Here is a 22610-nt window from a genome sequence, read left to right as displayed (position 1 = left end):
TTTTCCAATAATCCTCTGCATCCCATTGTCGTGGCTTGGTTGAGTAAAGTTATACATACGCCTGGACGTCAACACCCATATGGGGAAAGATCCATTGAATCTAGTCAGACAGACGCCTTGCAGTTGGCAAAACGGGGCGCGATGATCGGTGAAAGCTTCTAATACACATGTCAAAAGTGGATGTTGAGAATCGGGTGCGCCTGCCCTGGGTCTTCTGTACATTCATCTGATGTGATCACCTAAATCGTTCAAAGACTCCTTTCGACCTCTTTTTGTTCCAAGCTCCTTGCCTGCACAGACAGTTCATCGCGTAGTGCCAGAGGGCGCAAGTTGCGGCGGAATAACTGATGCAAATCGAGGCTGGCGACCATCGCTTGCACGCCGAAACTTGCTTTCTCGAATGGAAAACAAATGTGATGATCTTCCAGATATCCCCAGCAGTCTCTCCGTCAGAGAAGACGCTATTTTTGCTTCTCGCTCCTTCCTCTTGGAGTCGAGGGTGAAGCTCGATTAGGCACTTGTCCGCTGGCGACCGCATTTCGGTACGACCGCTGAATTTCTAGGTCCTGCCTTCGCTGGGCCTCGTATTTTGCTGCAGCCTCTTTTTGTTTTTCCACTTGTTTTTCCTTCATTTTCTTTTCCATTTGCTCTTTGGAGGCACCAGACACACTCTGCCACGCCTTCTTCCCCACGGACTTCACGGAATCAACACCTTTGTCGATAAAGCTGCGATCTGCTGCTGGAGTTGGCTCAGGGGCAGCGGTGGTGGTTCGGGCGCTGGTGGTTCGAGCAGTGGTCGTAATCACGGTCGGCTGCACGTTCATCCGTGAATATGGAGTGGTGGTGGTACTTGATCTGTGGTGCGGCAGCGGGGTCAACTTCAGAAGACGTCGGAAAGATTCGTTCTGTAGGGCGCTAAGTTGCAGCTGGGTGAAAAAGCCATTGGCCAGGAAATAGATCTGAACGGAGGCTGGTTGAAATGCAAGGAAGGCGCCCGTCATGAAAGGAATAATGTTTCGGACCACGCCCATGCCGGGAAGCTGAGCCTGTCCACTGTTGGATCTTTGAGTGGTGGCTAAGTTGAGCCAAGTGAGTGCTGCAGTGGCTATAGGCAAGATATAGAATGGATCAGTCACGGCTATGTTACTTAACCATAGGAAGTGTTCAGCTTCGAACGCCGGCACGGGTAAATTCGAACAGCTTCTTAGGAGGTTCCATGCTCCATAACCAAGGGGAATTTGAAATAATATGGGGCGGAACATCTTTGTGAAAGAGAGCTTTGCGTCTTTCCTGAGCTCTCTCATTTGCATCTGTGCCTCCAAGACCGTAGTGCGATCATGGTTTGCCAAAGCCTCTTGACTCTTTGCTTGGATCTGCTTTATGAGGGGACTGATTTCTTGGAATTTGGCCGTCATGTCTGACGCCGTGATTGCAAGCGGAAAAATTGAGCTTCGGATGAGGAACACAAGGGCTAGTATCGATGCCGTCCAGGAGAGTCCGCCCGTTACATGAATGTGTTCCAGACAGAACTGCATGAGGGCAGTCGGACCATAGCCGAAGTCAAGGCCACAGACATCCTTCAGGTATCCAAGGCCTTCTGGGACGCTGGCTAGGTCTGGTGCATCACTGGCTGCCGCGATTGCTGCGGATGTATTGTCTTGACTTTGCAGAACCGACTGTTCGATGCTTTGCAGAGCATCTGGTTGGGCCGTGGTGGGAATTGCCGGATCAGCAGCGTCGGAGGTGGAGTGCGAGGCTTTGACTGTTCGTATTGATTCAATTGTCGGTTGCGAGGGGAGTGCCGATGCTTGCGCAGTGGTTTCTGCTGCTGGCGGAGGAGTCGGTTGAGAGGGCTGTGCAACTTCGCCGGATGGCTTGCTAGAGCCCCAGCCAAAGAGTGAAAGCGATCGAACCTGCTGCGACGAGTTCAATCGACTTGAGTAGGGGTCTAGTCTTCGTATGGACCTAGAATTCAAGGTGTAATGGGAGAACTGTCACAGTTAGTGTTCAGATCCATTGACAAGTCGCAGCAGCTTCGTACGGATCGTCCATTTCCGGCGCCGACAACCACCTTTCTTTGAACCCTACGAATCTCCCGACCTGACCACCTCAACCCCATGGATATTGACATGCTGGACACGGTGTTGCTGTGGAAAGTGTCGCACGCGGGAATATCAGGTCACAGCTTGCAGATGGGATCGGAGCATAAAAAGTTACAGGGCATCGTATGAAGGCAGGTGCGCCGAGTTTACCAGTCCTCCGCACCAAAGCCGCATCAAAGCTGCACCGCACGTCGACCTTGCGAGCTTGGATGTTGGCAAGCAGATTGCCTTGAAACGGTGTTTCTATTTCTAATCTCTCCATCACAAGAAGCTTTTTATCATGGTTGTTGCCATGCTGATTTTCCTACGCTCACCCTGGAGTATATCCCCGACAGCTCTCAAGAATTTGCCGCTCCTGCCCAGTCCGTTCCTGAAGCTCGTCTCCAGTCACAACGCCAAGGTGATGCAATGCTCGCGTTGATTTAGATGTATCGCTGAACAACAGCACCTCCCCTCTTGAACTCTGCCATGTCCCCGAGCACTTTGGTCTTGTCTGTGAGATCTGTTGTGGGGAAGGTGGTTTGCAGAACAAAGTCTCTGCCGCCCGGTTCGGCTCGTCGAACGAAGTCATACACGTCTCCAATCGTCTGGGTTGTGTTAAAGCGCGAAGTCAGTCGCGTACCCGAGCCTAGACTGATCCTCAATGTGACGGTTGGCTTCGACTCGTCCACTTCGGTAGTTGGAGGAGCTGCAGAGGCGGGTGCGGGTACTGGTGCCGTAGTTTCTGAGGTAAAGCTTCCAGGCATCGATGGCACTCCAGGCGTGGGGCTCCCAAGACGTTGACCGGATCCTTCGAATGGCCTATACTGCTTCTTCGGTTTGACATACTTCTCTTCATGCTGCTTGATTTCCACATCCACTTCCTGGCCTGGTTGGACATTCATAATGTTCAACGGTGCACGTCCCTGCCGGATCGAGTTGAGTATCTCAGCGTTCCTAGGGTCGTCAAATCTGTACAAGTCCCCATCGTCTATACTAAAACCATCCTGCCAGAAATGCAGCACTCGTTCGACTCTCTCGGCTCTTCCACGAGGTTGATGTGCAGCGGGGATCTCGCGTGAGGGTGTATCGTCACCTCCCAGGGTGCGTGCTGAACCAGAGAAGTATGATTTCTTGGGAGCAGCCTCTTTCGGCGGAGGACCGCGCTTCTGAGCCTTTTCCAGAATTCTCTTCCTCAGGTCGTCTGGATTCTGCACTGCCAAGCCTGACTTTTCACCCCCAGCAAACAGATCTTGTTTATCGTCATCATCCGAGTCGTCACCGTTAGCACCGCCTGAAGAGAAGTCACCGAGAGTGGCGAACTTCTTCTGCGAAGATGGGTTGGTTTTGGGCTGAGAAGAGCCTGAAGCTGAGGCAGCGGCAACGGGCACGGGTTGGGAATCTGTAGGACCCTCCCCCAGTCTCCGGCCTGCGCCATAGGCAGGATGTGGGGGTTGAGATTGGGCTTGATGCGAGGAGTCTGCATCCTCTTCATCGACGTAGTCTGAATCATCGGCATTGTCCTCGGTGTGATCTTCTTGAGCGGCGTAGTAATTCGACACGGCAGCCTCGAGTTCCCAATCGTTTGCGGCAAGGAATTGATGAGCCTAAGTGAACGGTTAGCAATTGAACTTACACCCGATACGACGTCGGGTATCTTACTTGTCGAGCAGATGTTCCCACGATCGCAGTGAACTGCGCAATCAAGGCATTTTGTTCTGCAGGATCGGGATTCGCCATGGTGGTGAGAACTTTTGGAGATTGGAGAAGAGGATTCGCACAAGCAGAGTGGTAGATGTCAAAATAGTAAAGATTGTAACGGTAGCGAGAATTTACTGATCCCTGGGTGTTGCCTTAAGCGAGATAATCGAAAAGTGACAGTGAAGAGAATCACTGGTGAACTGAACAGGTGTAAACGGACCAAAGACGGCGTTTGCGAGGCACCCACGAGGCAGCTGAGAATGTACGTCACAAGAGGTCGCCTACTTAGCCCCCCCAAGTCCCCCCGGCCTCAGGCTACTAGGCAAGACTGGCACCTGCTCGCAGCCTAGTAGGCTCCCTGATCGGGAGACTCTGGGCATAGCTCATTCTTACTTAAGCAGCCTTGCCAGATCCTGATTTGTTGGGCCGTGAATCTCGTGCCTGGAACATCTTTGAAGCGACAGCAATTCTACCGAAAGCTTCCATTCAACCTGCTAGAAATCAGTATAACGAACATCAGCTCCCTTGTCGAGCTCCGAAGAGGAGCAATCCACACATATCTCGACCTTCTTCGATTCATGTCGCTCCTTTGATGAAGAATGAATAGCCGACTGCGGAATTCTTGACTGCTCTTCCACATCTCGTCACCGTCTGTTCCCCCTTCTACAACGAACCCTCACACTTTCCGTCATGGCTTCTCGTCACGATCAATCGCCTTCACCTCCACAAGATCTGTCGGGCTCTCAATTGACCATTCCCTCTGACTCCGAGCCATATTCGTCGCTGTCACCGCCATCTTCTTCACCGCCTCAATCGTCAGATAATAATGGCACGCAGCCAGTTGTAATATATCAGCCGCCGACGATATGGTCGATACTGAGAGGAGCTGCGATAAACCTCGTCCTGCCATTCGTCAACGGCATGATGCTGGGTTTTGGTGAGCTTCTAGCCCACGAGTTTGCTTTCCGGTTAGGCTGGAGTTCAACAAATGTGAGCCATTGAGCGACCCCATGACTTCGCCATGTCGTCTAGTACTTAACCTTTTTACTCGCAGGTATGGCCGCGCCATCGATCATCCCACCCTGTCGGTCCCGGTGTCGAAATGAGAGACGACCCAACCGAAAGAAGAAGAAGAAACAGCTCTTTGGACCCAGGCGTGAGAGACGCTGCGTCGTTGGAATAAAAAGCAACACATTTTCGTCTTCGCTTCCTTCAAGACTACATATTGAAAGACATGAAAACTTTTCCGATCAAAACATATTGGAAAGTGGCCACCGACGATTTGGGCCACAGTGTACATATCCGCCAAAAAAGGCCAGCTTCCAGTTTCGGCATAAAATGGGACAAGAGAAGGGGAAAGGTCGAGGCAGGTCAAGAGCTCTGGACACTTACAATGTTGGCAGGCGCAATCAACTCCTATTCCTGACCTTCAAAGTCTGAGTCTGTTTGAGCATTCTCTTCCTTGCCTCTTCTCATCAAGCTATTGTTTCATCGCTTTGTACCGTTACTGTTGCACTGCGTCGCTTGTCATATCTCTTATGTGATTTGTTGCTGCATCTGGGGAGCTCATCTACGCACTGCTCTCCAGCTTAGAGCCCCAACATCGTTTGCACTCGCTTGTCCCCTTTTCTCCAATTCCTAAAAGCCTTCCACTCGATACCTCATCTCAGCCTTCCACCCATCGCCATGCCAGTTATACCTATCCGACCGACACCAAGTGTTTCGGCAGGAAAGGGAATCGCCCTCGAACCCAGGGAGGCCGGAGAACACAGCTACTGGATTTTCTTCATTGTCCTCGGTAGCATTGTCGGGTTCGCCTTGCTCTCGGCATTGGGCGGGTTGATCTCAGCCAGATGCTGCAGCAAACGCGGCGATCAAAAATTCATCGAGAAGCTAGCAGCCGAGATCGAAGACACGCAACGTACCCAGGTTGTATCTGCCTCTGCATCGTCCCGATCGAGCCTCACATTGGTCGAGGACCCCATCGTGGAGAGGCGAAGAGCAAACATGGTGACTCTCAATGCCGTCGTTGGCCAAGAGGAAAGAGATCATGCAGACAAGAAAAGGTCCAGGAGGAGCAGCGGCCGGGAGAGCTCGTCTATCGCTCTTCCGGTCACTTTGGCCACCCTGAGGAAATGGGCCAAACGGTCCACCCTCAGTGGTGATCATAATCAACGACAGTCACCAAATCATACGCGCGTGATCTCTGGCCCCGGTTCAGCAGATCCAATCCCAACCCCTCCAGTTCCTCTGCACTGCAAGTCCAGGTGCGAAATCAGCACCAGCACCAATTACGATGAACCTTCGCAGTTGATAGACGATATTCGATCCAACGCAACCAGAGTATAACGGCGCGATTGGGATCCACAAGACCGAGACGCAGCAACACGGAAGATGCTCATTTAGTTCATACGGCGGTGGCGAAAACGAACAACACTGGAAAAGGGCAATAAGAATGCTAGGGGCAGGTCTGCTCGAGTACCAGTGCGTCGGGGATATTCTTACCTACCTAGGTACTTGGGCATTGGGCAGGTGAACCGGCCAAGGAGGTGGCAAGCCTGCCGATACGTGGATAGTAACCCAACCAACACAGTTGTATTATTATACCTGAGCCAGCCAAGTTTGCTGTAGGCCGAGCACCGTGTCCGACTCTCGTTGACGGAACCAGACGCCTCAACTACAGAACCTGATCGGATCCGAAATGAGGGCTGAACCCGTACGAGTTACAAAGGTATGCACTTCGGAAGCGAATCTTCTGGGCCTCCATATGATTTCCGCCATTGTATCGTTCACAGAAATGTTTTCCTGACTCGCTGAATACCTGTCCACGCGAACACGGTTTCTCTGCCTGGACCTCGGAACCTTTTGCAACAGTGCAAGCATTTGTCAGAGATAGATGGGCTGATTCTAATCAGCCACACACAGCCAGAGAGCCACTCCTTAGCCGTCCAGGTTCGCGGAAGAACCAGGGCTCCTAGCCGATGCACGACACTTGGGGTCGCCCTTTTCCCCCACACTGCCCCGTCTCTGTGTTGCTTATGGGGCAATACCGAGGCTGTTGTATTTGTAGCTGGCATTAGCAGCTCGTGATTGGAACTGAAGAGCGAGCCTGGTAGCACCGCCGATTGCTAGGCTGCTTAATGGGGAGGTAAACGCGCCCTTCAGAACACAGCTTTCCACCGGGTCCGGAGGTGCAGGTAATATATGAGATGTAAATGTGGGTGGGCCACGGTATTAGTTCGAACTTGAATGCGGAGGACATTTTTATTAAAATATTGTCCCACGCACTCGGTATGTGATTGCCGCCCCTCCGTAGATGATATATCTCCCTTCCATTCCACCACACCATCGCACACTTGACGTGCTGCAGCACAGTATATACAAGAGACGAATATATTCGTACGTGAGACAGAGGAAGAGAGAACATTGCAAATTTCTTTCAACTCCCACCCTGATTCGCAGCGCTCACAATTTCCACCGGGTGACGGTCGGGCCTTGACGACTGAATCTGCCCATCTCCGCCGCATTTAACTTTGCTTCCCAATCAATCAATACCCGGATCTGCTACGCACACGGGACGACTACCACAACTACGACAGTGGCGAGGGAAGTACTTTTGCCCGCGGTCAGACGGCACTTCATCCCCGAGTGTGTGTATATATTCATATACATACGTATATATATATATATATATACGTGTCCTATATCCATCAGAGGAAGGGGTGAAGGAAGGACCAGCTACCTATTATCTCCGCCCAGCGAAATCGAGTCAACATGACGTCGCCGTCGCCGCAGCATCCCATCCCCCGCAAACTGTGGGAGCATCCGGACCCGGAGAGCACAGATATGTGGAAGTTCAAGCTCAGCTTGGAGAGGGCCACGGGGAGGAAATTCGAGGTATGTGATTAAAGTTTTTCCACAACTTGCGCTTGTCTACCCTAGGTATCCAGCTTGCTGTGGAAACTCTGGCACCTAGAGGGATATGGATAGGGAATGGGGATGGAAATGGGACGTTATGACCTCGTCCTACGCACTGCTCGCTTGTCTTCTTGGGGTTGTTTTCGGTCTCTTTGCTTTTTTACCTACCCCATGCGGGGGTTGAGCTATGGATTGAACGCTGGGATATGGTCTTTGTGGGAACGTTGTCGATCGTTGCGCGTGCTGGATCGGGTTCTCAGAGCGAATAACAATGGCAGACCTGCTTCGGCAGCCATGTTTGATTTGGATTTCGAATTGGATCGAACTGACTCGGCACTTTCTACTAGAACTACGACGCCTTGTACAACTTCTCCGTCACCCACCGATCGGCCTTCTGGCGCCATGTCTTCGGATATTTCCCCATCGTCTACTCTGGCACCGTTCCAGACCCCGTCGTCGACGAATCCGCCCGCATGGACTCCATCCCGCGCTGGTTCACGGGCGTGCGCATGAACTTTGCCCAGAACATCCTCTTCTCTGGCGACAAGGACGGACGGCCGGTCATCGATGCCGCAAAGGCGGACGACAAGATTGCTTGCATTGAGGTCCGGGAAGGCTGCTTCTTAGAGCCCATCAGGCGCGTCACCTGGAGGGAGCTGAGGCAGAGGGTCGGCAGGTTAAGTCAGGCGATGAGGGCTCACGGAGTCAAGAAGGGAGATCGCGTCGCGCTGGTGGCCAGTACCTGTCTTGACACGCTGACAGTCTTTCTCGCGACGACGACGCTGGGCGCCCTCTTCAGCAGTAGCTCGACGGACATGGGCGTCAAGGGGATCCTGGATCGACTCACCCAGATCAAGCCTCGATATCTGTTCATGGACGACTGGGCCGTGTACAATGGCAAGAAGATCGATCTGCGGCCCAAGATGAAGGACATCATGGCCGGAATGCAAGGTGTGGACGAGTTTCAAGGCATTATCTCGCAAGCTCGCTTCCAGCATTCGCCCGCGGATATTTCGAGCGTGCCGCGAGCCAGGACGTGGGCGAATTTCATCTCTGCCGCAAAGTCTGACAAGTTGGAGTTTGAGGACACGGACTTTGCAGACCCTTTTCTGGTGGTCTATTCCTCGGGGACGACAGGGCAGCCGAAATGCATTGTGCATGCGATCGGAGGGGTCGTCGTCTCGGGCCACAAAGAGTACAGGCTGCACAGGTGCATCAACGCGAACTCGAGACAACTGCAATACACCACGACGGGGTGGATCATGTATCTGGCCAGCGTGCAGTCTTTGATCACAGGATGTTCCATGGTCATGTATGACGGGAGTCCCTTTGTGCCCAACCTGACAAATCTGCTCAAGTTGGTGGCACAAGAGAAGGTGACGCATCTGGGTATCAGTCCGAGATACCTGCAGACACTGCAGACCAACGGCGTCATACCCAAGAAAGTGGCAGATCTGAGCAATCTCAAGGTCATCACCAGCACGGGTATGGTCCTGTCGGATCAACTGTTCGAATGGGTCTATGACGAAGGGTTCCCGCCTTCGGTACAGTTGGATAACATCTCAGGCGGAACTGACCTCGCAGCGTGCTTTGGGACAGGCAATCCAATTCTGCCACTATATGTTGGCGGTTGCCAGTGTCTTTCTCTGGGTGTCCCGGTCAAGGTGTACGATCAGACCGTCGAGGGTCGTCAAGGAGTCGAAGTCGAAGATGGAGTGCCTGGCGAACTGGTCGCGAATCAAGCATTCCCAACGATGCCCATCACCTTTTTGGGGGAGAATGGCCCGCAGCGCTACTTTGACAGCTACTTTGCACGATTTGATAATGTGTGGACACATGGCGATTTCATTATGATCCATCCAGACACGAAACAAGTCATGTTCCTGGGCCGGGCTGATGGCGTGTTGAACCCCAGTGGCGTCCGGTTTGGCTCTGCCGAGATATACAGCATCATCGAAGCCAAGTTTGCGGACAAAATTAGCGACAGCATCTGTATTGGGCAGAGGAGACCGCAAGACCAAGATGAGAGGGTGATATTGTTCCTATTGATGAAGCCGGGTCATGCATTCACGCCTCAGCTCGTCAGAGAAGTCAAGGAGGCCATCCGAAAGGCCACCAGTCCCAGGCATGTGCCCAAATTTGTTTTTGAGACCAAAGAAATTCCGGTAAGTGCCCTGCACCTAGCTTATCAGAGACGAGTGGTTGACATAATGGACTCTTCAGACGACGGTCAACCTGAAGAAGGTCGAGTTACCTGTGAAACAGATCGTCTCGGGCAAAGTCATCAAGCCTTCTGGCACGCTCCTGAATCCCGAGAGTCTGAACTATTACTATCAGTTTGCCAAGGACGAGAACCTGGTTGACGTGACCGAGCCAAAGGCGAAACTGTAGTGTCGAGGAGGTTTGAACCAGGAATTGGCAAACCAGGTAGCACCATAGATGTAGATTGGGCAATGGACAACCACGAGACTCCGCAGCTGCAGAGGCAAGCGAGTCTGTGCTTGCAACATTGACCAACATTGACCCTGGGCGGCCATGGCCAGTGATGACGTGCCGGCATCTTAGCTCTCGTTTGCACCGGCCTCGTGCCCATGTCCCTACGGGCTGCATGACGGGGAGGAGAAGGAGCAGTCTTCGTCTCAGAGATTGTTTGAAGCAGAGTTAATAGAACCAGAAAGCCAGAGAAGACACGGCGGTTATATCTTCGCGCGTTCATGTTGAGGTGAGACATCTGTTTGCGGATTTCCAGGTGTCAGCTGTGTCCCGGTCAAGAACACGGGAGTGGCGAGGTTGGCCGGGCATATGGCCGACAAAGGAGTGTATCAGCGACGAGGCCATGATTGCCTTCATCAGCCTTACTCTTGCTGGTGTCGATTGGAGGGGGGTTTGCAGTTTGGAGGTTGCAGGCGAGAAAGTGAAACCATCGAGGTCATGGTCCGGGCTGCCAAGGCGGTCGATGGTCGAGGCCAATGGGAGGCGCGTTCTCTGGTACTCGGTACAGACTTGACATGAGGGACAAGTGAGAGAGAATCAACACCCAACGTGGTCGTCATTATCAGTGCAATGAGTTGATGGTGTGAACAGAGAACACTCAACGACAATATTCACCTCTATCAGCATATGCACAGTGAATGAGAAGCTGAATGCCTTCGTGTGCACGTAGATTCACTCCGGAAATTGCTGGCCCTCATTCAGCCTCTTCACTCACCTTCCCGCTGCCCGCCCGTCGCGTCTCTTCTCACACAGACTCCACTTGACGCGTCCCCGATCAACATCATCCCATATCCTCGACCTTCGTCCCTCTTCCCACTTCCCACTTCCCACTTCCCTGTCTCTGCACAATCTGCACTTCACTATCCGCCCTCGGTCGCCCCCGACAACCCAATCGCTGCCTGAGGACGCGTCGTGATCCTCTTCATCTGCTCGCCGACCTGCAGTAGCTCCCCAACCTAACCTGTCTTACTCGTACCTCTTCCCTCTTCGCCCAGGATCTCGCGTTCAACCACTGACCCCGCGTCCAGAACGGCTCCCTTACTGCGCCAGCTTGGTCATAGCGCCTGGTAAGCTCCCTCAACTGCCATATACCCTCTTCTTCCGCTCTTCTGCTGCCCAACGTTCCTTCCTCTCACAGCTCTCTGGGTGCATTCTAATGCATGATATATCCCCACCAAGACTCAGACGACTGACACCTGCAGAGACATCAGCTCAGGTCTACCATAGACTACCACACATTGGTATCGGACATTCACTCTACTCAACCAAAACATTGCCTGAGAGGCTGAGGAAGCAAGCACCATCAGAATGGCTGCTCTAGCTCCAATCACCACACCCGCTCGTCAGCCATTTGGCATTTTGAATCAATCCAAGTTGAGAAGCTTGCAAAGTGTGAAGAATCGACAAAATGGTAAGTGGCATTCACCTTCCTCGCGTCGAGGGCTTGACCACAACCCTTGTCTCTTCAATGGAGACCTATTAGACTAACCTCTCCCCTCAGCTATCACACCGAACTCTGCTCCGACCTCACTGAAGCGACGAGCTGTCTCTCCCGACCTCGAAGGAGGCTCAGACAGCGAGAACATTGACCCAAGCATTCTGGACTCGCTGCACAAACGCAAGAGATCCTCCTTCGATGAGGATGTCTCACTTGCAAAGACACATCGCTACTCCTTGAACGTAACCACTGTCCCACCATCCAAACCTCGTCTCAGTACCGCTGTTGTCTCTACTCCACGCCTTGATACATTTGTCAAGCCATCTACTACACCTGCCTCAGCACCTGCAGCAGGCCGCTCGCCAATACGTCAACGCTCTGCTCTTCTTCAGTCGCGGAAGCGTTTCAATCCACCTCCCTTTTCTAGTGCCACCCATTCTCCATCTCTGTCCCTGTCCGCCGCCTTGAATGGTACAAAGAAAGCACGTGCTCAATCCCGCAAGCTCAACAAGGCTACAATCGAAACCAGTAAGCCCAAGTCATGGTTCTTCGACATTTATGAGGAGACCGAGGAGGCGCAAGATTACCGCATGAACGAATGGACCATGACACAGAGCGCGACGGGACTGGATATCAGTGATGATGAGAGCAAGAGTCAGCACAAGAAGTCGTCTGCTGATAGAGGCAAGGAGAACATTGATCCCAACGAGGTAACTGCACCTATGACTAGGTCTATGACTGCTGCTGCCAACGCCGTGGCCGCCACCGAAAAGGCCAAGGAGAAAGAAGTCAAGATGAATGACGATGAAGCAAGAAGCCCGCTTGCAGATCTCAATCCAGCAGAATTCTATGCCGAAGGCCTTGATGCCACCAGTGTGGTTCTCGTGCAAGATGATGACGAGGAGGCAGAAACTGATGTCGAAGGCGACGAGACTAAGCAGCGTCATGACTTTACCTTCCAACCACCCACCACCAGCGCTTCACTGTCGTCAACTGCAAAGGTCATCCAAGAACTAAACGCACCAAGCCTTGCTGAGATACTAAGCTCTGCCGCACCGAACCCACTTGGAGACACACTACTTGACGAGGCTGAAGCCCCTGGCTATCCATTTACTGACGCGCACTCTGCACGTGCCGACGCCGATGGTGACGTCGAAATCGAAATCTGGGAAAGCGAGAGTGCAAAGGATGAGAATGAGAAAGCTGATCTTCAGCTCGAGAATGCTGTCGACGTAGGCAGTCCTTGCTCTTCTGTTGGCGATCAAAACGTGTTTGCGCTGCAGGAGTTGTGAACACCGGAACTTCCACCTGCCGTATGTTGCCGACAATGTCCAGTGAGCTTGTCATCTCGCTCTTACATTTGAGAAATGGCGTGCAAGAAGTCCCTACTATGCCGTGAGCTAAAACAATGCAGCCGATCTGAGGGGCGTCGAGCTTCATCCTATCTTTTTATGCCATTACGGGCCCACTGCGTCTGGAAGATGCTGCCATCCTCCATTACGACAGGATCGCACCGGCAACGACATCCTCCCCTACTGTTGCACTGATGTCCCGCGGACTTGATCAGTAGCTGTTGACCCTCCCACACTCGGGTCACAGACATGACGCCCAATGAGCTGATGATATCCTGGATCCCATTAGATCCTACTTGTGGATGTCGATCGAGGCCGAGACGTCATCATCCTTAGACTCTGTGCCAATCTGATGGGACTGACTGGCTGGCTGTTGGCATGTGTTTAATGAGTGGTTTATGTCTCTTTGTTCTTTTGTTTCAAGGGTCATGCAAAGTCTGTGACTGTGGTTCTATCTCTCACGGGCGTTTGATGGAGCGGGTGGGAAATACATTGCATGGAATGAGCCTGTGTATCTAGGCCCGACGAGACGTCCAAGGGGACCTTGGTCCGTCTCATCACTCCTCCGAGCCAGGCCGGTCGAGTTTGATTTTTGATTGTATTGAGTCCATTTCCCATAGTGAGCGAGCACACCTCGGGTTATGTCTACTAGGTGGTAAACAAAAAGAACCGCCGTGCATGTCATGCCCGAGCATACGTAGATCCTCTTCTTGCTCAGGAAGAATTAATTTCAACTGAGTGAACATTCTGGTTTCGGCTTGAGTCTTTGTAATGATACCTTGGAACTTGAAAAGTGCAACTGCTTGAAATCCAGGCCTGCCGCTTAACCCTGCAGACGATATTGCATACCTAAGTTCTCAGTGCGTACGTCCTTCATGGGGCGTCTCTAGTATTATATATATGTATATATATAATCCCCGAATACTCGTTAGGGTTAACTGAATTCCCCTAGTCTATAGTACAATGTTTCACTTCCTCTTCCTCTTCCTCTTCCTCTTTCACTGTCCTCTCTCCCTTTCCCGCTCCCCTCTTCTCTCTCTCTCGGTCCTCACATTTTCCCCTTACCCTCCCTCTACTTATCGTGTGAATTACTCCTTCTATCTAGTTTTCTGACTATCTAAACGTACTGTACTAGCTTCTCGTTGTACTTTGATTCTCCCTCCCTAATCGTCTTCTTTTCCTTTCCCTCTCGACGCTCGTCTTTCCTTCGGCGCTTCCTGCCCTGCTCGCTGTTTCCCAATGCCGAAGAGGAAGAAAACCGCGGCGGAAGTCTTTGATGAAGCGGAGGGGAACGGCTGGGAGCCGATTGCGAACGCCGATGTGAATAGCGATCCCGGTCAGCAAACCTATTGAAGCTGGGACTGAGCTGAACTACGACCGAATGACCCGTCCTCTCCTGTTCGACAAAGTTTTGCGCAGTTACAAAATATGCTTCTGGGGGCTCGCGCGTGAGAGTGCATGGGGCGATTTCTGCACCGGTCACCAGGAACGTGATTGTGCGCAGTCCGCCGGGTTTCTCCTTTTTCCGTAACGGTCCTCGAACAGCACAGACAAAATGAAGTACGGCGCGAATCGGGCCGTTTTATTTTCTTTCATTACGACTGGCTCGCCCCATGTCAACGTCGACGCCGCGAACGTCATCGGTCCATGGACGTGCTGATACCCGCCATGATTGGGGGTTGCCATCGGATGTAATGGCATAGGCATAGTACTTGGTGGGACGATCGAGTTGGAATGTGGCAGACGCTCCGTTGGGACATTTGCCATGTGAGATGATGATGGGATATGAGCCTGACGCAGCCCCCAGTGATATCGGGTAGCTGTTGGGTGAGGACATAGTTGTTGGTCGCGCCAGACCTGTTGCTGACCTTGATCGAAAAGCGAGGCATCTTTGCTGTAGGTTGAGGTTGAGATGATTGTCACGAATTTAGGTCGATGGTATGAACGATTGGGCATGTTCAGATCGTGTGTTTCCCTCGGTTTATACTCTGCGTCAGCTTGACCGGTCGTCTGTAGGTTGTCAGCGTACTGGCATATTGTGGACACCTTCACAAGCAAAACGCATCGGATGGCGCCAAACTCTTCCGACTTTCCTAAGCAGCATGATACGAGGACATAGTGGAAATTCACTGCCACGAGAAAGATGATGTAGCGTGATGTTACTAGTGCAAGTGAAGTGGGTAGACAGGCTTTGCTAGGATGACTCGGCAGCTCATGCAGTATGTATCCTTGCACGCTTCCGAACCTACACATGCTTTGTACAACATAGCAAAGGCTGAGATTCTCACATTACGTTCTCAGCTTTCAGCTTGAGTCTACAAACGACACGACCTACAAGCAGAACACATGACAGTTTACGGCCGAACTGTTTGGTTCTTGAGTGGGAAAATAAATCAGCTCACGCCTTGGATCTAGACTCAATCTCAGCCAATCCCTTAGGCAAGTAATGAGCACAGGACTTCAGGGTTGACACGAGCAGGAAACCATGTCTGCTCCACCTTCAAATCATTTTTGACGACTGTCTTGGAAGCCGACCTCGCACTTTCGAAGAGAAAAGCAACGTGGGCGATGGCAACACACTAATGCTGGATCACGAGATTATCATCGACGCCATGAACGATGACGGCCAGCCCACTGACCTCCTTCGTGAAATCAACCTCTACCGTTTTACCCAGAGTGCTAGGATCGACCAACTGCCCGATCTCAAGCTCAGTGGCCGTGACCAAGAAGGTGTTCGTCGGGGATAATTGATACACAGTGTTCGGATGCGGCGTGAAGGTGAAGATAGCACCTGTATCACCACCCCGAGCCGGCCCACCTACACCGATCGCATAGTTATCTAGAAGTTGTTAGTCTCTCGTCCATCAAAATTCGGGAACGCAGCATCTTACACTTGACGGCTTCCTCATATGTAAATGAATCGTCCGTATCGATCTCGAAAGCGTTTGCAGCGGACTTCAAGGTCATCTCCTGTCGAAACTGAGGGACACCATCGATGACGGTCATCGACAAGGTCGTTCCGGGACTCTGTGTACCATCCATATGTACGATGCCCAGTGTGACTTCGCGTCGTTCAACGACCGATACGTTCACACCTCGACCAGGACAGGACTCGAAAAGGCCACACATGGCGTAGTACTGTCGGTGGATCTCGATGAAGGCTATCTGATCGCTGGCTGTGTGAGCCGTTGCAAAGACATGCTGCAGGCCTTCTTGTGGGGTGCCGGTGACGGCGGGCTTTTCGGCAAAGAGGGCGTATCTTTGTTGCTTCCCGGATTGGTTCGCGATTGTTATCTTGTATACGTTTGCCATTCTGGATGAGGAGTGTAACCAGGGAACCTTTGCTTCGGCTTTGGACAAGTAGGAGAATTTCAAAGATGGGGGGCATTGTGTGACTCATATATATACACGTCAAGCCGCCTTTTTTTCGGCACTGACACCGTGGTGGTCACGAGGTGAAGAGGCTAATTTGTCGCAAAGGCGCACTGTGCATGCACTCATTTAGCTGGTGCCACCAGTGGGAGAGGATTTTGAAAGGATCTCTACGACGGCCAGTAATGAGTACCCCACATGTGAAGCGGCAAGCGCCACGTTCCTCGCACAACGATGGTGGCAGTGGAAAGTCTGTAGCACATCATCCTACAATTGAATCATTGGATGCAGAAATTACCCATGCTAGTCGCATGTACGCGAGGATCGGACGTCAAGGCTTCAGAGGGAGAAAGGAAGGCAGGACTCAAGACTTCGGTATTCCTCTGCTGATCTCGTCATCCAATCTAAGAAACACTCCTCAGGCTTCTACTGCCTCACTCCATCTGACTGGTTACCGTGATAAGCTATCTATCCATATGCCCGTTGATCAAGCGAAGACAAAGTTCTGATGTGCATCGTGATTCACGGTGACAGAATTGGTCTTGCGAAGGTCGAAGTTGACAGACAGGGTCTTGCCCATTTGCTCAACCTTAACAGCTGCTCCGACCTCGAACTTGGAGCCGCAGCACACGTAGTAGATGACCGAAGGTTGTATCTGGTACGTGGATGACGGCATTGGGATGAAAGTCCCGAGTGCGGAGGCTACATTCCCGTCTTTGGAAGTGCCAATGCCGACCAGCAGGTTATCTAGTTATCGTGTCAGCTTCAATTCCACTACATCTTGGTCCCTGGACTTACTGTTCTTAGCATCTTGGAAAGTAAATTTGCCACCTGTTGTGAGCTGAAAATTGCCGATCTTGCCGTTTCCTGGGTCGGTTGGAGGTCCAAGGTCACAAGCTGATCCGTCCACGACCGTCAAAGCGATAGTGCTGCCCAATGCCGTCTCGGTACCAAGGGTGATGCCCACTGACTTGCCGATACTCACCTTTGCACCAGTTGCTGGATCTCCATCGAAACTTCCACAGACAGCGTAGTAGTTGTGCCAGACTTCAAGAGTGGCAGTGCCACCGTCTGGTGTGTTGTTGGCAGCCTTGAGAACATTGCTCCAAATCGGACCAGTGGCAGATCCGGAGATGACGGGGTTGGCGGAAAAGAAACTGTAGTTCTGGGGAGCTCCAGTTAAGTTCTTGATGACGAGAGTGTACTTGTTGACCATTTTGAAAGTTCAAGAGATGTCGTCTGAGATGATCAAAGATACTGAGAGAGAAGTCTAGGTGTGCTTTCCCGTCTGTAAATATTTAGATCTGCAATTGAGATGGTGTGCAATGTTCGTTGGATATCTGGCGACGGGCTCGTCTTTATATAAATCTTGTGGAACATCATGGGAGATTGAAGTCTCAAGCACGTGAACTAAAGTAATTGCTGCCAAGTCAGAGAAGTCGGCTCGGGTCGATACTTCCCTCAACCTTGAGCACAAGCTTGCAGAAGTGTTTCAGCTGGACATCTGCTTGCCACAGGCAGAAGGTGACAGCGTGTGCCTCGAAAGTCTCGCGAAGTATGGAGACGCGCCCAATGAGCATTGATGAATGGAATTCCAAGGAGTATAGGTGGGCGAAGGCGTAAAGTCCGGGAGCTGATGAAAAGATACTGAAGGAGCGGTGTGCACTGCAAAACGATGGATATCTGCATAGTTTGGTGGAGTGTACAGGTCTAGATGCAGCCCCATGCCCGACGTAGAGAAGAAAGAGCAATGGGTCCTTGGTCGTCCAGCTCATGCTGAAGTCTCTTGGACTACTCACGAGCAGTGAAGGGACAGTGGATTCCGAGGATGCTGCCGGGTGTCAAGCCTTCTTGACTCGGTTGTGAACCATGCTACTTGAGATGCAGTGATGTTAGGTGTCGCCCGGGATGAGCGGAGGTCAAACTCTTAGCCAGCCGGCAGTTGAAAAGGAGACGTTTTCAGCTGATGATATGGCTTGTGGCGTTCTTCATTGCTGAGACTAGTGACTGGCACCCATGGACGCGAGGTGGTCCAGACTTTCCACATCTTAGACTTGCAGGTCAATGTAGAAACTAAAGTCTGTCTCGTGGACGGAAGGCGTGCAAGGAAGCGAAGCAGAGTGCCTTGAACCGGTTAGCACACCGACGTGCTTGTCTGCGTCCGTGAGGCTGTATCTGTTGTAACTGAAAGACGAAAGAAAAGCCAATGCCAAGACTTTGGCGTTGTTGTAGCGGCAAGGCTCCACCCGGCGCTTTGTGCGGGTGGCGACCGACCACCCGAGCACCTTTCCATTATAGTACTAGCGCGTCTCCTGAGGGCAAACTTGAAATTGACCGCGCGTTCAACAAGATGCTGCCACTGCCTGATGCATAAGAATGCCGCTGGCACCAGCTGGCACCAGCTGGCACTAGCTGGCAGGAGCTTCCAGGTGACCATTGCCTGAACGAAATCCTTCTCACTTTCTATCCCGTCAACTTCAACTACAACCCGAGTGTCAGACCAATACCCGCCCCAGACACCACTTGCGCACAGTGTCCAGTACCCTCGCTCTCTGAATTGTAGTATAGCTGCAGTTCTGAACACTCTTGCAGCCAGACGCTTTCACAGGATGGAGTCCGGAAAGATACTCTTGGCCACGCGAGCGGAGGATGAAGTATCTTCAGATGGTGAATCTCCGACTGAGCTTAGTCTGGATCGGACTGCTTCAGAAGAGCCTATATTACATACATTCATATCGAATATGGTTCCCAGTCAGACCCTTGGCTCCACGACCCCCCAAAACGTCAATGAAACATACACCATAGCCATCAGCAATCAGTCCGGTCAGACTCAAACATACACTCTTTACAACCAGGTCCCCAGTGTCAAAGGTACGGCCAATAAGATCACTTCACACTCTATCCTAGTCGCACGCGGCGTCACTGCAACCACTGGGACTGTAACCATGACCATTCCTCGTAATAACTTCTACGCCTTCTGTGGCGTCAGCTATCAAGACGAAGCGGTTCACATAAATACCATGGACAGGCAACCTGTCAAACTCTCTTCTGATGTTGGCTCCTCCGACTCCACCATCGGCACGACTTCCATCATCACAGGCAATAAAGACGCACTTTCTTTTGACACGTCTGGCATACCAACGGTCAATGCAGAGCCGGGTTTTTTCTGTATCCAGACCCACGGCGGCTTCACCTACGACGACGCTAGGAACAGTAGGTCCCTGCTCCACTGTGTTCGGTTGTCGAGGCACCAAAGAGAATATGCTGACCAGGTCATCAGGTAATTTCGTTGTAGGCTTTGGCGTTGCTACGTCCGCGACCTCCAAAGTTGGCATGTTTGCTTCTTTCATCCCTGGTCCCAATTCAGTGTACCAAATCAAGCCGAGCAAGATCTTCCATGTTCTGATCGGTGATGTTGGTCCCAACTATCCCAAGCCCGAGGACTTCAACCCTGGGACGTCTTGTACCATTGACTTTACAACGCAATCTTGGGACATACAACTGGTTCATGGTTCAGAGAATAAGCTCAAGATCAAACCATTTTGACTCTATGCTTGCCCATTCAGTTCCCCTCGTGCCGTTTTGTGTTCCATACGGCCGTCTGCTTCACTATTCCACTGTCTCTCATAATGGCATGCATTGCCTGTTTCACATCGACAAGTCCGTCCAAAAGCCACATCTGACCATCTCGACTGCTCCACTTGTAAAACTTTCCGAGCTTGTCTTGGACCAGAAAGACATCCCCATCAATCTGTCTGATCACTGGCTGGAGGCCGTCGAGTCCAAAGTCTACCGCGAGGTTTGGTGCACCTGGGTCAAAGTATGTGGCGATATCAAGCAGCGAAGTATCGTTTGTCCACGTATATTTTGTTGGAAACGGATCGATTTTCACCGGCATCGGTATGGGAAGGGATGGGTTTGCAACATTGTTCCCGCCTTCTCTGACAACACCAGGCGGTAAGTCTTCAGTACCAGACGACATTCTTAGCGAATTGATGTCACCGTGCCGAGAAACTTCGCCAGTTCAGTTTTGTTGAGCTTGAATTGTCGAGTACGGACTGTATGACCGTCGCTGGATTACCGTGTTTTATTCAGAGCTGCAAAGTAGCAAGAGCGCCCAATTTGATGTCTTACAGATGCAACGCAATAGACTGCCTCGGACATAAAAATGTGGCTTTGCCATTCCACCTGTTCGGCTACCAAAAGTGGATTGGTTAAACCACGCGGTCGACTTCGATGGTGTGGTCCATTCATGCTCCTGGTCATAATGTCTTCGAGGCACATGTAGCATCCCGGGCATAGGCCGGACCAGTCTCCGCAGTGCGCTTCCATTCACTCGATCCTTACCAGGGATTCCATATCCCAGCCGGTGAAGTCGTTCTAGATCCGCTTTTATCAACACCGTTCCACGACGCACGTACTGAGCTGTCCTCACGAATCCACCCATGCAAGCCAGCTCTCCACGCAGCGTCGACCTTCGAGGATTGAAATTACATTCCAGCACTAATCCTTCTTCTACATGTATCTACATGCATCAAGAGGCACTTCATTCAGCTGGTGTGCTTGCAAGCCACTGCTGCCGTCGCGCGGTCCACCTGTTCTGGTTTCTGTAACGCATCGTAACACACCGCTTTCATGCAAGAATCTTCGGTGGAAATCCTCCATGCCAGAGCAAGCGAGCATACATGCTTATTGATCGCGCGCTGATACACTTTGTCATTTTGTGATTGATTATGCAGAAGCTGACAGCAAGGAAGAGATGCGAGATGAGTTTGGAGGAAGACAAAGAACGATGTCTTCACCTGCTTCAGCTACCACTTCTGCTGGTTCGTCTATTACTGGAAGCTCTCTTGGTTTCAGCTGACGAAGACGACATTGCTGTACTCTCTCTCGTTTGAAATGTCGACCTGGGCTTCGTTCAAGGGATTTGGTGGGAAACTCGATTCAACCGTTTTGAATTTTGGGGTGAATTCTGACGGCAAGGTGGACGCAAAGGCTGCGATCCTTGCTCTCACTCAGTGGCTTCATGGCTGTCGATCAAGTCCAACAGACTACGGAATCCCCGCAGACAAAGTCCACGATGTCGTCAAGGTCCTGGACAAATTCTTTCCAGAGCCTGACAAGGACCAGCTCATACTGCCACTGCGTCTAAGTACTGACACAGGATCTCTCGGCTCGCCACGCAGAATGGTGCCTGTCGAGGTGAAATTTGGTCCGAAGAACAGCACGATTCCCATTGCAGATGCACCGAATGCATTGGCATATTTGTTCAGCGTAGCCACGCCCGCTGTGAGCAGTCCGACATTTGACAGTTACTATCTACCACTGACTGTCTGCTTTTCTTGGTTCATCTACCTTGCCTTTCTGATCCCCATTACGTCAGCAACAACGACAATCACAAATGTCCCGGTCGAAGTGGGCGTGATCTATATGCCCTCACCATCCGCGAACCCATTGTTTTGCCTGGGCAGCAAATGGTCGGGTGCCGATCCTGCGGATGGACATGGTGCTGGCCTCGTTGAAAGTAATGAACTAGCATTCGACAGATGGTTACTCGAAGAGTACACCAAACCTGCGCTGGCTCGCAACCCAAGCTCGCATCTACCCCGGTGGCCACCACGAGTCCGAACAAAGGCAGCGAGGCGTCTAAACGAGTACATACTAGGGAATCCAGACGCAGACCCGACTACAACTCCGTTCCTCGTTCCACTAATCTCGAATCTCCCCCTACCTACTGGAAACGTGGGATTGACCGAGTTCCTCCAAGGCCTCTGCGCAGCCATCATCATCGAGACGAAGCAGGCCGGCCTCCTCGTGCCGCCGGACGATCTGATCTCTGATCCAAGACTGGCCCCAAAACTCATGGACCTGCTTTACGCCGTGTTCGATGCCTCTGGAGACTTATCAAACCCGACCACACTACTACAATCTGTCTCTGCGCTTCTAGAATTCTATTTAACACCACATATCTTCAACCCGATCTCAGGAAAAGAACTACCCCTTGGCTCATCACAAGCAATAGTGACCGCACTTTCCAAATCACTTCCATTCGCCTTGCTTCCCGTCATGGTCAAGAAGCTTCAAAGCCTGCATGCACATCTACGACACTTGTATGAGAGCGACGACAACCACGTCAGATATATCGCAACCGCAATTTTCTGGATATACACGGAGGAGATGTATGGACGAGGCTGGGAAGCATTTCCCGTCCATGCTCTATCGTATGATCTCTTTGAAACGTTCTCCCCCCCCCCC

At 51.7% G+C, this 22610-nt stretch overlaps 10 protein-coding genes across 10 annotated transcripts; 5 read left to right on the top strand and 5 right to left on the bottom strand.

Annotated features, from left to right (window-relative positions):
* Positions 1–461: 461 nt before the first annotated feature.
* Positions 462–2131, bottom strand: Z520_10082 (uncharacterized protein; the record flags this gene model as incomplete). The annotated part of the gene is made up of 2 exons (XM_016780576.1): positions 462–1991; positions 2042–2131. 2 exons carry the CDS (start codon positions 2129–2131, stop codon positions 462–464), a joined length of 1620 nt encoding a protein of 539 aa, XP_016628179.1.
* Positions 2132–2524: 393 nt separating this feature from the next.
* On the bottom strand, positions 2525–3821 carry Z520_10081 (uncharacterized protein; the record flags this gene model as incomplete). The annotated part of the gene is made up of 2 exons (XM_016780575.1): positions 2525–3688; positions 3744–3821. 2 exons carry the CDS (start codon positions 3819–3821, stop codon positions 2525–2527), a joined length of 1242 nt encoding a protein of 413 aa, XP_016628178.1.
* Positions 3822–5468: 1647 nt separating this feature from the next.
* On the top strand, positions 5469–6131 carry Z520_10080 (uncharacterized protein; the record flags this gene model as incomplete). Its single annotated transcript, XM_016780574.1, has 1 exon — positions 5469–6131. One exon carries the CDS (start codon positions 5469–5471, stop codon positions 6129–6131), a length of 663 nt encoding a protein of 220 aa, XP_016628177.1.
* A 1425-nt stretch (positions 6132–7556) lies between these two features.
* On the top strand, positions 7557–10091 carry Z520_10079 (uncharacterized protein; the record flags this gene model as incomplete). The annotated part of the gene is made up of 3 exons (XM_016780573.1): positions 7557–7679; positions 8048–9865; positions 9924–10091. The coding sequence occupies 3 exons, from the start codon at positions 7557–7559 to the stop codon at positions 10089–10091; spliced, it is 2109 nt and encodes a 702-aa protein (XP_016628176.1).
* Positions 10092–11501: 1410 nt separating this feature from the next.
* On the top strand, positions 11502–12923 carry Z520_10078 (uncharacterized protein; the record flags this gene model as incomplete). The annotated part of the gene is made up of 2 exons (XM_016780572.1): positions 11502–11604; positions 11695–12923. The coding sequence occupies 2 exons, from the start codon at positions 11502–11504 to the stop codon at positions 12921–12923; spliced, it is 1332 nt and encodes a 443-aa protein (XP_016628175.1).
* Positions 12924–15562: 2639 nt separating this feature from the next.
* On the bottom strand, positions 15563–16295 carry Z520_10077 (uncharacterized protein; the record flags this gene model as incomplete). The annotated part of the gene is made up of 2 exons (XM_016780571.1): positions 15563–15822; positions 15875–16295. The coding sequence occupies 2 exons, from the start codon at positions 16293–16295 to the stop codon at positions 15563–15565; spliced, it is 681 nt and encodes a 226-aa protein (XP_016628174.1).
* Positions 16296–16842: 547 nt separating this feature from the next.
* Z520_10076 (uncharacterized protein) lies at positions 16843–17571 on the bottom strand (the record flags this gene model as incomplete). The annotated part of the gene is made up of 2 exons (XM_016780570.1): positions 16843–17102; positions 17154–17571. 2 exons carry the CDS (start codon positions 17569–17571, stop codon positions 16843–16845), a joined length of 678 nt encoding a protein of 225 aa, XP_016628173.1.
* Positions 17572–18964: 1393 nt separating this feature from the next.
* Positions 18965–19901, top strand: Z520_10075 (uncharacterized protein; the record flags this gene model as incomplete). The annotated part of the gene is made up of 2 exons (XM_016780569.1): positions 18965–19568; positions 19636–19901. The coding sequence occupies 2 exons, from the start codon at positions 18965–18967 to the stop codon at positions 19899–19901; spliced, it is 870 nt and encodes a 289-aa protein (XP_016628172.1).
* A 16-nt stretch (positions 19902–19917) lies between these two features.
* On the bottom strand, positions 19918–20337 carry Z520_10074 (uncharacterized protein; the record flags this gene model as incomplete). Its single annotated transcript, XM_016780568.1, has 1 exon — positions 19918–20337. One exon carries the CDS (start codon positions 20335–20337, stop codon positions 19918–19920), a length of 420 nt encoding a protein of 139 aa, XP_016628171.1.
* A 917-nt stretch (positions 20338–21254) lies between these two features.
* Z520_10073 (uncharacterized protein) lies at positions 21255–22576 on the top strand (the record flags this gene model as incomplete). The annotated part of the gene is made up of 1 exon (XM_016780567.1): positions 21255–22576. A coding segment is annotated over one exon (1320 nt), but the record flags the coding sequence as incomplete, so codon positions are not given.
* Between the last annotated feature and the right edge of the window lie 34 nt (positions 22577–22610).

This window comes from Fonsecaea multimorphosa (genome assembly GCF_000836435.1).
Source record: "Fonsecaea multimorphosa CBS 102226 unplaced genomic scaffold supercont1.28, whole genome shotgun sequence".
Taxonomy (NCBI): Eukaryota; Fungi; Ascomycota; class Eurotiomycetes; order Chaetothyriales; family Herpotrichiellaceae; genus Fonsecaea; species Fonsecaea multimorphosa.
This window is presented reverse-complemented; position numbering and strand designations above follow the sequence as displayed.